The sequence below is a fragment of the Sinocyclocheilus grahami genome, unplaced genomic scaffold (assembly GCF_001515645.1).
Source record: "Sinocyclocheilus grahami isolate Dianchi unplaced genomic scaffold, SAMN03320097.WGS_v1.1 scaffold986.1, whole genome shotgun sequence".
Taxonomy (NCBI): Eukaryota; Metazoa; Chordata; class Actinopteri; order Cypriniformes; family Cyprinidae; genus Sinocyclocheilus; species Sinocyclocheilus grahami.
Genome location: NW_015506165.1, coordinates 317,135 through 333,876, shown reverse-complemented (window position 1 = coordinate 333,876; position 16,742 = coordinate 317,135). Strand labels below are relative to the sequence as shown.

Sequence of the window (16,742 nt, the reverse complement as noted above, 5' to 3'; positions counted from 1 at the left end):
ACCATGTGCGGTTAAATATAGCTCCATCGAGAAACTTTCATCCAAAGACTTTCTCTGTTTGTTTTGAGTTTGTTCTGTTTTGGGGTGGGGGTTGGGGGATCTTCCCACGGCCCAACCGTGTGGGACGAGTAAGTTTGTCAAAGGAAGAAGAGAATGTAGATGGAAGCAAATGATTTAGAATTGGAGAAGTCCCAAACGGTCCTACCTTAACAACAGTTTTGTTCTTGTTCATGAACACAGTCCAGACTAAAGAGATGGTGTTTGAGAGTTCATATGGACAACATCCGTGTTGAAAAGACCAGCATATGTAGTGCACATGTAATAGATTCTCATCTTTGATATGGAAGTGCTGGTGCCCCTAACTTACTTCACCAACAAGAATTTCTTCTGCAAGCTTCACCATGCCTGGTTCACCAGCATTTCTGGGGTCCACCAGGCAGACCAAAACAAAACCAGCACTAACAAGCCTAGAAATTCATGTCAACCAGCTTGTACTTTCTGGATACTGGTTGACCAATGAAGGCCTTATGGTTAAGAAAGTTTTAAAATCCGGGTACACCAGTATCCCAAAACACAACGTTATGGTGGTCTTGTAAGCAGGGTGGAAATGGAAGCTGACTGGGATGTTATTAAGATGGCCACAAAATGGACCTACTTGCTTAAAATGGACGTCTGAGTTATAGAACTTAGCACCTATCCTATCTCAACTATGAAGAAACATATACTTGACTTAAAGGGAAAGTTCACCCAATAATGAAAATGAAAATTTACTCAACCTCAAGCCATCCTAGGTTTATATGACTTTCTTCTTTCAGATGAATACAATCGGAGTTATATAAAAAAAAATCTCCTGGCTCTTCCAAGCTTTATAATGGCAGTGAATGCGTGCTGATATTCAATAGTCGACTAGAAGTCCAATAAAATGCATAAATCCATCGTAAAAAGTGTTCCACACAGCTCCGGGGGGGTTAAAAAAGGGGTCTTCAGGGGGTCTTTATAAGCCGTAATCGCTAGCTTCAACTAAGTGTCATACACGCGTTCATGAGAGAGTGACGTTCCAACGGATGACGTAGGACGTAGCGAAAGTTCTGGTGAGAATATGCTAGTTTCGCGAGAACCAAGTTTTGTTTAGAGGAGCACAGGAAGCAAAAGTTTCCTTTGTTTAGCAAAGAAAACCAATCTCCTCTTGGCTTATATTGAAATCCTCCAACATTTTTCTTTGCAAATCCTTGTTTTGTACTTCTAATTCATGACCGGTGTGTTGTTTTGCTTTCTCCTCTGCACTTCCACGTCCTTCTTCATGCACTGGATCGCCACACTTTCGTGAACACGCATACAGCAGTTAATTAGAGATTAGGCTCCAGTTTATAACGTTTTAAATATGGATATTTTTCTTACACAAATGCATCAATTTGCTTCAGGAAGCCTTTATTAACAGACTGTTTTAATCACCATGAGGATGATGCACGTTTGTTGTGTTCAGAATGACTTGAAAGTCTGGTAGTGTGTGATCCTCAGTTATTTAGTGTACAATGCCCAGTTTCTCATCTGTAACCATTCAGGTTAGCAGCTGTGTGAAATTGTTTTGAAATCTGTTCAGAATGTAATAGTTGTGTAGTGTATTTCAGCCTTTTATAGCAACTTAAGGAGAAGGTTCATGAGATTTCTGGATTGGAATGAACTTCTGGACTCCTGCTATCGCTTCAGGGTCCCACTTCCAAACTTCAATAAACAAAGACTGGAAAATCATGCTGTCCGAATGAAAGATGACTGATGCTACACCAAGAGGAGTTGAGGAGCAGGTCTGAGTTTGTTACTGTTGGAGTCTTCAATGGCATATTGGAGGAGATCTGTGGGAGACGGGAGTCTTGCGATACAGATGTAACTGGCAAGAAGAGGAGACAGGGGAGTGTTCCCGCTGCCCAGAGATCCATCAGCACTGCGTTCTCACCAGTGTAGATTTTCAGCAGCTGGCACTGCACTCATACACACTCTCTCATACACCATAAACCTTTTATTTCCTGTCCCTATCACTTGCGTAAATCACATAAACACACTGCTGATGAAAGATATGATAAGGATGAGAAGAAACAGAGCGGATCATATTGGGAACACTGCCGTTTTTAGAAAGGTTAAGATAGTGACGGCTGATATGCTACACTAACTGATATGATTGGGTCACGCTCTCTCCTAGAATAGCTGCGAGCTCTTTTTCTTCTGGTCACCTAACACTGTAAGCGAGTGGCCGTGACAAAACTAGATCATGCGCTTGCGGTGTAGATTGATTATAATGGCAGCAATCTTGTTTGGTCTCGTTACACCACTGCGGTGTTGACAAGGTGACTGTCAGCAAACTGTCCTTGTAAACACATACAAACTGTTGATGTCAGACTGAGATCATGCTATACTGTAATGAAGCAACCTCACTTGCTCTCAGCTCTTCTGTCCATTTGTTTGGATATGCTATGATTGAAAGCGTGTTGTGAAATCATTAATTTTGGTTTTCCTAAAATGCCAACAGCAAGTGAGAATTGTCTTTATGTTCTTAAAGGGATAGTTCATCCAAAAATGAAAATTATGTTGTTAGTTATTACCAGCATGTCATTCCAAAACCTGCATGACTTTCTTTTTTCTGTAGAACACAAAAGCAGCAATTTTGACTCGTGCACTGGTTGCCCTTTTCCACGCAACTTCAATGAACGAGGACTGGAGCTTTCAAGCTTCAAAAATGATAGAAAAGTATGATTCTGATGATACTTTTTTGTGATAAACACACCACAACTTTACATCAGTATTCCCTCCAATGAACTCTTAACTCAAGACCTGAATTGTATAATCAAATGGGTCGAATGGATCAATATGATACAAATTATTAACAGCTGTTTTGGAAACATATCATCCTTTAAAAGATCTGAAAGTAGTTAACCTGAAACAGAAAACTGGCCATAGAAGAATACAGTTTATGCTAATGCATGCAATAATGCCCCTAGTGGCAGCACTGAGAATGCAACAAATACATTTTACAATGCATCATCACTTAAAGCACTGATTTTTATTTGTTTGTTTGTTTGTTTATTCTTACAAGAACAGGTAATATACATACTATAGACTATACAAAATACTCATACAGGAAAAAAGAGACAAAATTACATCAGATTTAAGGGTGTTTAAGGGTATTCATTTGTGAAGACTGATAACTAAATCTAAACTTTATTAAATGTATTTACAGTAAAAGATTCAAAAGTATTTGACTGAAATGTAAAAACTGACTATAGAAGAGGAGCTATGAAATAGTCAATAGCTATCAAATATCGCACTATCAAATAGTAAAAGACTATATGATACTCTTTTATTGATGTTTCACAACACATTTTTAAAAGGAAGTGCTGTTCTTTGCCTACACTTTTTTTTCTTTAAAACAAACATACAGTAAATCTGTTAACACACACACACACAGACACGCCAACGAGATAACGATGTTTGACTCTCAACACATTACAGTTAGCAAACACATTCTCAATTACACTGGCAAAAACTTAGCCAATAAAACTCGTAATGCACAAAGGTATAAAGTGACAGCAAATAAAGAAATGTTTGAACAACATTCACTGATGTCACATGGATTATTTTAACGATCTCCTTGATCGTGTTAAGATCCTTGCTGTGTATGGTGGGTCAGAGAGCTCTTGGAATGCATCCGAAATATCTTAATTTGTGTTCCGAAGATGAACGAAGGTAGTACAGGTTTGGAACGACATGAGGGTGAGTAACTAATGAATTTTAATTTTTGGGTGAACTCTGACAGACTGCAACTATTTGAGTTAAAAATCTTTGTTTGTGTTCTACTGAAGAAACAAAGTCACCTACATCTTGGATGCCCTGGGGGTAAGCAGATAAACATCAGATTTTCATTTTTGGGTGAACTATCCCTTTAAGTAATATAAACTTTTTTTGTTTACCTGTACATTATGTTCCCATTAGCTGACATCAGAGAACTGTGAGCGTGTGAGTTAAAAATCTTTGTTTGTGTTCTACTGAAGAAACAAAGTCACCTACATCTTGGATGCCCTGGGGGTAAGCAGATAAACATCAGATTTTCATTTTTGGGTGAACTATCCCTTTAAGTAATATAAACTTTTTTGTTTACCTGTACATTATGTTCCCATTAGCTGACATCAGAGAACTGTGAGCGTGCAAGTGTGTTCTTAAAGCTGCAGACCAACTTTTTTGTGTTCATAATTTACAAAATGTATATAATAAGCGAGTACACCATGAATCCATTTTCCAAACCGTGTTTTTGTCTTATCCTGAATCACTACTGTACATCTATAAGTGTTTATATTCTGACTATTTTAGACTGGTTCGGGTAGATACTGCTGCAGATTAGCCCGTGATTCGTCATAGATATTAACAGAGAGAAGTAGCTCCGGCTTCATTGTTCTTCCACAAGACGCACACAGTTCTGTTTATTAAGCGCTAGAGCACCAAAAGTTACGGACTGCAGCTTTAAATATTAATTTAAACTGAAAAAAAGTCAGGGGTCTATATCTTAGGTCAAAGGGGTACGGTTGACAAAAAAGTTTCTGAATCTCTACACTAAATGAGTTATGAAAATCGGGTAACACTAAAAACAGCTACCATGAAATTAGTGCTAATAACAAATGAATTGCCGAAATTCCCATCTCTTTTTGGGTGAACTATCCCTTTAAGTAATATAAACTTTTTTTGTTTACCTGTACATTATGTTCCCATTAGCTGACATCAGAGAACTGTGAGCGTGTAAGTGTGTTCTTAAAGCTGCAGACCAACTTTTTTGTGTTCATAATTTACAAAATGTATATAATAAGCGAGTACACCATGAATCCATTTTCCAAACCGTGTTTTTGTCTTATCCTGAATCACTACTGTACATCTATAAGTGTTTATATTCTGACTATTTTAGACTGGTTCGGGTAGATACTGCTGCAGATTAGCCCAGTACCTGCGTGATTCGTCATAGATATTAACAGAGAGAAGTAGCTCCGGCTTCATTGTTCTTCCACAAGACGCACACAGTTCTGTTTATTAAGCGCTAGAGCACCAAAAGTTACGGACTGCAGCTTTAAATATTAATTTAAAATATTAGCGAAAAAAGTCAGGGGTCTATATCTTAGGTCAAAGGGGTACGGTTGATAAAAAAGTTTCTGAATCTCTACACTAAATGAGTTATGAAAATCGGGTAACACTAAAAACAGCTACCATGAAATTAGTGCTAATAACAAATGAATTTCCGAAATTCCCATCTCTTGATATAAATAGAAATTTCCTTTTACCACCATTTAGTGACATGATAAAATGCACTGCAAGTGCTTAGCAAATAGGATGCAGGATTTTGCGCTGAAAAACATGTTTAGAGTCCCAGTCTGCCTCACATGCCAACATGAAACTAAACTTTTGAAAGGCTCACCAAGATCTGCATAGGATCATTCTTGTACACACACACTACAAAGCAACTTGATCGCTTATTTTTCATAAGGACACACATAAATAGACAAACGCACACACACAGTCTAGCCTCATTTTTCTCATAGCTAAATTGCTGTGCTCTGAGCTCACTATTTCCATCTGTGTGGATGAGGCCATTTACCCCAGTATAGCTGATCAGAGCCAAGGTGGAGTAATGGGCCATAAGTAGAAGTGCAGATTCAAGATGTTTTATTGGGACAAAGGTCCAAATTTACTTAAAAAAAAAAAAGATTTATGAGAGTTATTTGATCGAACTGTGCAGGACAGGTTTATACAGCTTGGCAGTAGAGCACCGATAATTAACAGTAACTCTGAAAAGGAATGCTGTTTAAATTATGTTGTCGTAAAAAACGAATCATCATCAATCGTAGCAATTACCAGCAGACTCTTGGATTTTTGGATTTTTCTTTTTTCTGTGATGGATTTCAAAAGAACAGCTCAGGGGAATAATGGTGAGCAAGTGTAAGAGGTTTGGACCATGATGGTTCAAGGAATGCTGTTTAAATTATGTTGTCGTAAAAAACGAATCATCATCAATCGTAGCAATTACCAGCAGACTCTTGGATTTCCGCTTTTTTCTGTGATGGATTTCAAAAGAACAGCTCAGGGGAATAATGGTGAGCAAGTGTAAGAGGTTTGGACCATGATGGTTCCAGTGTGGGAGTTGTGAATTTTGACAGCTGCATTAAAGGTCTGTTAGGACTCTCAGCTGGTTGTTTACATGACTTAAATGCAGAACACACACACACACACACACACACACACAAGCACAAAGATGCATTAATATGATTAAAATAGCAACATTTTTTAGAGAACGTAAAATAACCTCCAAAACTCAGCGGTCTGCTTGCATTGACAGCGTTCTAGCATTCAATAAGTCTGTTCTAGAAGTTAAGATGCATAAATTAAGATCAGTCAAAGTATGCTTTGGCAACATACTTTCTTTTGGCCAATATCTAAGACATTGTCACATGTATACTTCTACAGATAATGAAATCCCAAAATTCACTGCAACCAGTGTTGGAGAGTAAATTGTTACATGTAACGGCGCAACTTTATTTAATTACAAAATAAATGTAACTGTAATCCATTACAGTTACGGAGAAAAAAAAAGTATAATTAAAATGTGTTACTTGTGAAAATGTCAACAGTTGACAACAGTTGTCAACACAAAGGGGGTTACATCTAAATATTTTCACACACAAATAAATTAAATTGATCTCAAAGTAAAAAGAGGTGCTAAAGTCTGATTTTGTGGTGGCTGTTTTAAAATTATTACAATCTTAATTCAAGTGATGTGTTGAGTCTTACTGTAAGGTTAATCCTGCCAAGTATGGGACACCATACTTGGCCATATGTAATGTCCTTCTATTCCTTTCCTTTAAATGTTTGAAAATGTTTACAGTTTAATTAACAGATTAACAGTCAAACATTCGTTATAAAATTAGATAAGTAATAAAAAAGTAATCAAATGTAACCAGTTACATTAATAAAATAATTGAAATAGTTGCTCTACTTGTTACATTTTAAATAGAGTTTAAAACTTGAGAACTTGTAATCTGTAACCTATTACATTTCCAAAGTAGATAGTAGATAGTATAATGCCGGGTTCAGACTACACAATATTTTTGTCGGTCACAATAGTCACTGTGTCAGATTTCACGATTTTGACTCCTAAAATCTTGTCGTGTCCTGGACAAGAAACATGTCAGACTACACGTTGCTTCCCGACCATTCATCGCGTTTTGTGCTGAAGCGCTTCCGCTATAGTTCGCCAGCATTTTTCTTTCTTTGTTCTGTCGTGGTAGTCCCTCGATGACACATCATACAGGCAGGAGTGCTGTTGCCACAGCTCCACGAACCTTTCCTCCATCTCATAATTCCACCTAGCAGCACCATCATCTCTCTTTCGTTTCGCATGAAACCTGTGTATGAAAGAACTTCTGTGCTGCTATTGGTCAACGTCACCAATGTGACAGAACTCGTCGTGGATGACGGAAAAAAATTAAAAATGCTAGTCTTTCTGTCGTTATGTCGGGAAGCATCGCAGACACGGAATCAGTTGTCGTCCACTATGACACACTACACGAGCTGAAACGATGGACTCTTGCATCCCGACGCCCATTGTTGTTTACGAATCCCCACGACACCCTACATCAAGCAAATAGTGGCAAAATCGGGGGCTAAAATCGTGTAGTCTGAACCAGGCATAAAGCATGAATAAAAGATTAGAATAGAAAACTCACAAAAATTGTGGTGTCTTTTAACTGTCTTTTTATGGTTAATGGAGTTTCACATTGTTAGCTTAGCAACATGCCAACATCACACTCTGTAGAAATCAAGCTCACTTGGCTATATCAAGTGTTCAAAATCTTTAAAATCTTCACTTATATGGTTTGTTTTAATTAGAATGATGCCTTGAAAAAGCATCATGGATCTCAGATCTATGAAAAGATAAATTAACTACACAATGCTCCTGAAATCAGGCGTAAAACTGGGTAGGTTTAAAGTAGAGAATACTTAGGAAGCACTAAATTATAAATTAGTCTTGGTCTGAGAATCTACAGTTCCATGTCAGGTCAAAGTGGCCTATCTCTCTCCTGTGGCCATGTTTTACAAGTCATATCTGGCCTAAAGAGGAACCCGGCAGCCTTGTTCCCACAGGGAGCACGACCTCTGAGATTACCCAGCCACCAAGAAGCTGCATTGGGAACGCAACACTGCACGGGTTCCCCTGCATTATGGGGTCAGAGGTCAAGGCCAGCCTGGCTGAAAAGAACATCTCTGAAACGTCTTTGCTTGCCTTCTGTTGCTTCCTCAAAAACCAAGAATTACTACAAAATCTTGCTTTGAATGTGCCATCATCAGTGATCTCCTCACTCAATAATAAAGAAAACCAGAGGATAACTTTATTGTTTGAAAGATATTTGTTCAAATTCTCACTTAAGAAAATTTAGGAGGAACTTCAGTTGGTACTTTTGAAGTACCAACTGAAGTTCCTCCTAAATTTCCTTAAGATGTTCCAGGGTGTACCAATCTCACCCGCTGCGAGTTTCCCTCCTCTCCTCAAAGTGTAATGCCCATAAATCTGACAAACCCCACATACCGTCACCAAATATACTGTTTATATTTTCGGAGGCTCTAGACGAGAGGGCAGCCATGAGAGATGAGAAAGAGACAGGGTTCACACAAGCTTTCTGTGATTTAGGGAACTGTCACCTCGAACCAGAAACTAACCAGTCAAGACGAGGCAAACTACTTTTACACTTGGACTAATTATGGCCCTGGCTTTGATTCTGTCTTGTGGCATTTTCGTCTAATTATATGTTTAAAGAGGATGAAGGAACTGTTTGTCAAATGCCCATTGTAGTATAAAAGGCCCTTGCCTGACCTATAACAAGAACACACTGTGGGTAACTGAACCTAAATGGAGTCACAAAGGAAAGAACTGGAAAAACTCTGACCAGTTTTATTGTGTTTTATTTACCGTCCTCTAGAACAAGTTTATAATCTGGTCGTTCGGGAACAGCAGATGACAGTTACTGTAGGCAAGCAATACGCAAATTGAGTAATGAGTCAAAATGGGTAATGAGAAAGTTTCCGAAAGCTGCTCTATGATCATTGGTTGCTGGTAGAATAATGGAATGGTAGAATTTTCCATGCTTGCCTCCTACTGGTGTCTTGTTTTTCCTAGCTTGAACAATGTTCTTCTGATTAAAACTGCTATTATCGAGAAACCATTGGGCCTGCACCAAAACCTTCACTTGATACAGGTCTAATGAATCTGTCCCTAATACAGACTGTTATACTGAATAGTGTTTGAACAGACTATCCAGCTGCTGTAGGTTTGCTTCCAAACTCATGGGGAAAAAATCTGGGCTGAATATTGATAATGAACTAGGTCCAAAACACTCCACCCTGCAGGATCTATCTTTCCTTCTTGTTCCTTCTCACAGGAATTACAATTCACTAAGTTACAGTACATCAAAACAAAACCAAAGATCCACCTTGAGACCTATTAAATGATGGATGTACATCAGGACTAAATACAGTCAAACTGTTTTCCCTAAACATTAGTATGGCTGGTCTCCAGCATACATTGCCTTTTGGATGCTGGTTTATGCTGGGTTCACATTGCGTGATTTTCAAAGTCGTTGGATCGCTGCTCTTCTCATACTCCACGACTGTCTGGGGTACCTAGTTCTGCACAATACATGACACATTGGTGACAGGGGTCACACATTACATAACTTCTCAATAGGAAGAATCGCTGACAACTCTGCCTTGTCTACAAACTAAGTTACACAACCAAACACACGAGAATTGAAACAGGAAATAATGTTAGAACAAGTGAGAGAAGGGTGTTGTCGTACAACATCACTCAGTTCTCTCAGACTGCGTCTTTGATAACACACACTACGCGATTGCCACTCATTTGAAAATCACTGATTTACCTCTGATTTCGGGCATTTGTCTGCGATTTCCACAAAACTGTTTACGAGTGAAAATCAGGGCTAAAATCGTGCAGTGTGAACTACTGGTAGCGCCATCAATTGACCCTTCACAGAGAGCTTGATTGACAGGCAATCTGACCAATAATAACACAATTTTGTCTGACAAACAAACCAGACAGGAGAGTAGATTAACTTTAGTGGATTTAAACTTGAAAATGGTGTGTATTGATGTCTTTCCACGGTTGAAAAAAATACCTTCTGATGCTCATTCATGTTTATTTCGTGCTTTAATAAATATGAAAAGACGATCGGTTTACGTGTCGCTTGAACTAAGGCACTACAGCGATCTGTCACAACACATGAAAGAGCCACAAAACAGTATTTATTGTTTGGATTTCTTAAAAGCATGACAAAATTTGAAAGATGAGACTTTGGTTCATACCAAAAGTAACCTGCTCTGTCTTGTCTGTCGGAACGTTGTCAGTTTCCTCTTTGATTTGCAATGTATTTTTCACTGCTGAGAATGTGATGTGTAGCGTGAGAGCGCCATGGCTTGTCGAACATAGCAACAGTAACTAAGGGGTGGGGGCGGGTCTTTGCGAAGGGTAAATTAATTAACTCAATTAATTAACTTCATTGGTTAACCAGCTTCATTAGCTTGTGCATGGCATGGCTAAGCTAATCTACAAGTAAACCAGCATCAGATCAGCATTATTTATTTCTCAGCAGGAAATGAAGAACAATCCTAAGTTTACGTGCCACAAAAAGGGTAGGCCAGGACGATCTTGCATACTTCCTGGATCAACATCTATTGGTCCAGACACAACATTCATATAACACAATCCTTAACCCCGTCATAGACTTAAAGTTCCCCTGGAATCAGAGGAACTAAATTGCACAGTTACATTTACCATTGTTTGGCAAGCTTTCATGGGCAAAATTTCCCCAGACAGATTTTGTAAAAGGTCCAAATTGGATTCATTATGTTTACCAACAGAAAGTTGCTTGGTTTGAAAGTGACTTTTGTGTGAACTGTGCTTTATATTTCTATACACTATTGACAACAGGCCTTTCTTGCCCATGACCATAACCCTAGCTCTTTTAATATCCCTAAAATTTGATTGTTTCATAGCATTGTTTCATAGCTGGGTCTTGCTTTTGCTCAGATGATCAAGGCTTTGGGGTTCATTTCAAAACATAAACTCTGCATCAAGGCAGATCTCCAGGCAGGAATACACACCCTTGGTTTTAGGAATATTCCAAGGATGTTGATCCAGGAATATGTCATTCTTGGCAATGTCAATATGGTAAGGTAGATAGCTGAGACAAGGAATGCAAAGAAGCTCAACTATTGATGCCTGAGCCATAATGTGAGCCCTTCATCCTTTCGCTTAGACATATGTACTCCAATCAGTCCAGAAGAAACCCTAACTCTGCACATTTTGGATGACTGCCTTGCCTAACACACCTGACTCAACTCATGTTCATGAACGAAATTTGATGTGCCAAGTAAGAGACACTTGAGAGATTAAGAAACACTTTCCACCCAGTCTCATAATACTTTCTTCATGTTATTTTACTCATTCTTAAAACTAGCCCTGCCATACTGAACCCACAGGCTTTGGGATCATCACCAACACAAATCAAATTATTTTAAACTGACCCTAAATCAGATTGGTGCAATGGTTTATGTGTTCCTGTAGGACATAAACACATGCTCAGTAACTCAATCCCTGTTTTTAAAGCAGAGGCGATGTGTGGGCCTGGTTGAAAAGGACATAATCTACGTAATAGCTCTGTAAACTATTGCTGAATTACGGTTAATTCTCAAAAACGAGCAACATCCCTCTGACCTCTGAACTTTGATCCCTACTCTTACTGCCCCTCGACCTGCATGTGGCAGTGATCAAAGCCAATAAGAGTATTGGAAATGGGAATGGGAATGAGGGGAAATGGGAGTAATGGGAAACAGATTCACATGCACACACACATGCCGCAAGACTGTAGCTTGGCCTGCGAAAATCCCATTTTATGGATGTTGAGAGGTTGGTGTTGTACTCTATGATTAAGGTTGGCCTGCTGTGTTGTCTATCATTTGTGACTTCTCTAGGATCGCATCTCCCTATATTTCTCCATGACCACACCACCTCCCTATTTTCTGTTTCTTTCTTTCTGACTCTATTCTTCTCATGATACTCAAGGCACCATTCACTCACATTTTAATGCATATTGCAGACAAAAAAACTTCCGTCAGCTGTTTAAAATCAGGAGCTTTGATCTGACTGCTTGGTTTTAGTGCACTTTTTTAGTCCACAATTCTGTAGTCTATGGCACATAAGAACCAAATAAACTGTGGTTGGTCGCTTGAATGTGAGTTCAAATGTCTCTTCCTATGGCAACACCAGATGCTACCTAACTACCATGGGTCCAGCGTAAACAACCTCTCCCACACCATATATGCACAGTGGATACAAGTGAATATCAGAAATGCATTCATTCACACATACACACACACACACACACACACACACAGCAAACAGTGATTCAGCTTTAAGCACATATAATAAAGCCCAATGTTTAAGGAACAAGCATATAATCTTGTGAAAGAACACCGTGCCTTGGTCTTTAATGAGTTTTGGGGCTCATTTTAATGAAAGGTCATGAGCTCCTCTCAGTTCCCACATACCCGCTCTTGCCTGGCACGCTAGTTAGAGAAACGCAATTACCGCAATAAAGTTCCTTTGTGACAGCTTTACCACACCAGCTTCTGATCATAGCCAACTGTCAATCTTTCCTGCTCCACAAATAAATCACATATTTTAGCTGAAGGGCATTTTTAGATGAGGTTGGGCACATTGCAGATTTGTGCTCATGACATTCACTGTTATTCATGGTTGCTAACACAGTCATTCCCTAGTGCGAGTCAGATATTTGAACAAAAAGTATTTAACATATCTCACACATATTTGTGTTACGTACATGAATTATATCTTAAATTGTGCAGCTTGTTGAGGAGTTTACTGTGCTATTGCTATTCTAAATGCTCAGGCAAAGTGGACGAAGAAACAGGCGACAAATATTTGCATTGCAGGGGGGGCCTGGACCAAATAGCCTTCGATCGGTATCCTCTCTAGAAACCATTCAAAGCCACCACTCACATTTTCATTAGAAAGGAAATGACTTAAGGAAATGATATACTCTAAAACAATATAAGTGAGAACTGAATGTAATGTTTTTGGACACATTGCATATTAACCGCAATAAAATTTAAATGTATTATAGGTAAAATGTATATTAAATGCCAGTTGCTGTACTTTAGTGTGCTTTTTGACCCGCTTAAGTAGGACTTACATGTAATATCATAATAACTGTTGTCTTTGAAATATGGTTAATGTGTACTGTTGAATGTACTGACTAGCATTAAACTAATATATATGTTAGTGCTGTCAAACGATTAATCGTGATTAATCGCATCCAAAATAAAAGTTTTTGTTTACAGAATATATGTGTGTGTGTGTACTGTGTATATTTATTATGTATATATATAAATACACACACATGCAGTATATTTAAGAAAAAGATGTTATGTTTATATATTAAATATATGTATATATAATATAAATTATATGAATATAAATATATACATGTAAATACATGTAAATATTTTCAAAATGTATGCATGCATGTGTGTTTATTTATATATACATAATAAATATACACAGAACACACACACACACATATATTCTGTAAACAAAAACATTTATTTCAGATGCGATTAATCGCGATAAATATCATTTTATTTGAAAGCTTTTATGCAATATATTTACATTTATTTGTATTTTCACATTTCTATTAATGAAGTTGCAATTTAGTACATTTAAAGTATTTTAACTTTAAATGTAATATTGAGTAACACCCTACAATTAAAATTTGAATGATGTACTATACATGTGATACGCAACACATCGAAACAAGTGTACTTCATTAAAGTACAAAATATTCTTAAAACAATTATTTGAAATATGCTTTAAGCTTTGAACTTTTCATTTTACTTCACTACAGTGAACTTTACGAAAGTGTACTTAAGTGTGTTAAGGAAATATAGTCATGGAAGTGAGCTCTCTTTAAGCACACTTAAGTGTCCTTTTATTTAATTAATATGACATTGACTGCAAGTATAGTTAAAAAAAATACTTTTTAAGTTTTGAAGTACAACACAAATGCACACTGAATACAATTAAGCACACTTCCTTTTCACAAGAGTGTGCTATTACTTTAGCAATGTTAGCAATTCATTGCCATGTCTATCTCACGCATGTGTGCAACAGTAAGTGAAGGAACGAGTGTGTGAAAGAGCAAAGGAGAACAAATGAAAGCCGTTGCGACCCGTACAGCACTGGGATTTTCTAATTCAACACAGATGTTAGCCGTGTTTGTAATGCTCAGGGTGAGTGGGGATTGTTAACTTTTACTGTACGTTACAAGAGAAGGATGAGACGGACTATGGCTGGATCTGAACCTCTGCCCACTCAAAGAAATTGTGTACATGCATTTAACATACACAGTTATCTCAGTGGAGTTTCCATACTTCAAAAAAACATCTCTTTCGGGGTTCCCAAAGGCAAACAGAGACGCTTTATTCTCTATTTCAAATAAAACATCCGTTTCTCACACAGAAACAGGCGTATTCCTGCCGGCGGAGGTGGCATGAGAGACAGTGGTTAAACTCACCACACACACAAGCCTCAGCGTCCAACCAGCAACCAGCCTCATCATGACATCAGCCACAGTCATTATGACATCATCACCAGGGGGTCTCAGTGCCGTCCAAACCCCAGTCGCCACAGGCCGGCATCACCGCACAGCTCCATATTAAAGAGAGCCAGGGTTAGACCACACTTATACAACTTGTGGAGTTTTATGAGTACAGTGTATGTTGTTCAAAATATAATTTTCCCTCCTCAAGAAACCTCAGGACTGTTAAAATGCTAGTTTAACTCCTGACTGTACCCCTTACGGCAGCACTTTTCCAATCTGTCCAGTGGGAATGAAATGTGGAAATACTTAAAGACAAATAACGTCATTACTGTTAAAATCATACCTATCTTGAGAGGTCTTGATGCTCTTGAGGTCTTTGTCTGGGCCTCAAGGGGTCTAGTCTTGGTTCTGGTCTTGACTCTATCTCTGCTAAGGGAAAATTAGTAGTTTAGATTCCCAGGTTATATTACATGATGAGTTTAAATTGCACATGATGACATACAGTATATTGTAAATCTTTATATAGATCCTTCTTGTGGCTACACAAGTGTTTTTGCATGTGCTGTAGTATTTACATTTATTTATTTTAACCCTGTAAAGCCTGATATATGAAACAATAGACATATTTTAATGGAATATTTTATTGAACCTTTACACATAAAAAAAAGTTAGCTTTTTTTGAGTATCATATTTATACATCAAGCTTTTATGACTATAGCATGATATAGGAGAATATGAAGCCCATACTCCAAGGAGGAAAAAACACCAGAGGCTCAAACTAAGCAACAATATGTGAATTTGAGCAGATTCATTGAGATTTATATGTCCAAAGAGTAAGATTAAATTCTTGATAGCTTGTAATGTAAATAAGTGAGATCTTTATAGCACACTAATTACATAAAATGCATGCATAAATATAAATTGTCACTCTATATAATAAGCCTTAGTATACTGATATTTCAATTCTTGCCGGTTTTTTTTTTTATATGGATAATCAAGTAAACCTACGTTGCTTGCAGTTCAGTCAGTGTTCATCTTGAAATATGAATTAATATAATATAAATATTAATGAGTTACTAAAGCTACTGAGCTACTAAAACGGCCTTTTACTTCTTAAAAAGGTGCTCACTATTAATCAGACGACAGAAGGCATGTAGTAAACTGTGCAACAGGTTTTTCAGCAAAATTTTAATCTTGTTAATATTTCAGAGGCTTTAGAATTGTGCGTAGCCTATTAAAATATGACACCGTAGGATGTATAGGGTTATTATAGTGTTTGCAATTAATGTTGAAGTACATACAAAATGTCAAAGCTTTTGTCGTCTGCGACGACTCCCCAAACTGTGTTCATCTCGCGCCATCTAGTGGTGAAAAGCCGCAAAGCAGTTGTAAATAAAAACCACACTCCACGCGCATGCGCAGTGCACAGCCGGCCCATAGAGCGATGTAAACATGGCAGCCTCCAGTGCTCGCTGTACTGCACGCTGGCTGTCAAGCGGGTTACCTGGACTTCGCAGCACCTGTGCGCTTATAAAGACCTCTAGACACGGAGACACTGCAGCTCTGAGGATATGCTGGATTCGCAGTTATGTGAAGGAGGGTAATTTAAGCTGCTGGAGGCACAGAGGAGGTGTGACATTGAACAACAGGGTACCAGGTGAGCTGGTTATGTGATCAAAGTAGTTACTATGATTATGAACTCTAGATTATTGTTTTGCATTAGTACATCAGGTCTAACATATCAAACTGTTGTGGACGTATTTGGCCTTATATGTCATGTCAGTGGTATTAGAAAAGTTGAAAGAGATTATGCAACTGATTACATTATTGCCAATAGTAGTAAGTGTCCTTATAAAAATGTATGTACCATGGTAAAAATATAGTTATTGTCACTACCGTAAATGTGGGTAACTTGGTGTGAAGGCACACATGATTTTGCAGTATGTCTAAACGTGTAATATTAGCTAAATGTGACCCAGGACCACAAAACCAGTCATAAGGCTCAATTTTGTAAAAAAAAAAAAA

General features: G+C 38.0%; 1 protein-coding gene across 1 annotated transcript in view; it reads left to right on the top strand.

Moving 5' to 3' along the window:
- Positions 1-16,147: 16,147 nt before the first annotated feature.
- The window catches only part of LOC107565187 (dnaJ homolog subfamily A member 3, mitochondrial-like), a 4,645-nt gene continuing 4,050 nt past the window's right edge, over positions 16,148-16,742 (top strand). The window contains exon 1 of the mRNA XM_016250408.1: positions 16,148-16,374. Coding sequence (XP_016105894.1) covers positions 16,170-16,374 — 205 coding nt within the window. The 5' untranslated portion in view covers positions 16,148-16,169. The remainder of the gene's footprint in view (positions 16,375-16,742) is intronic.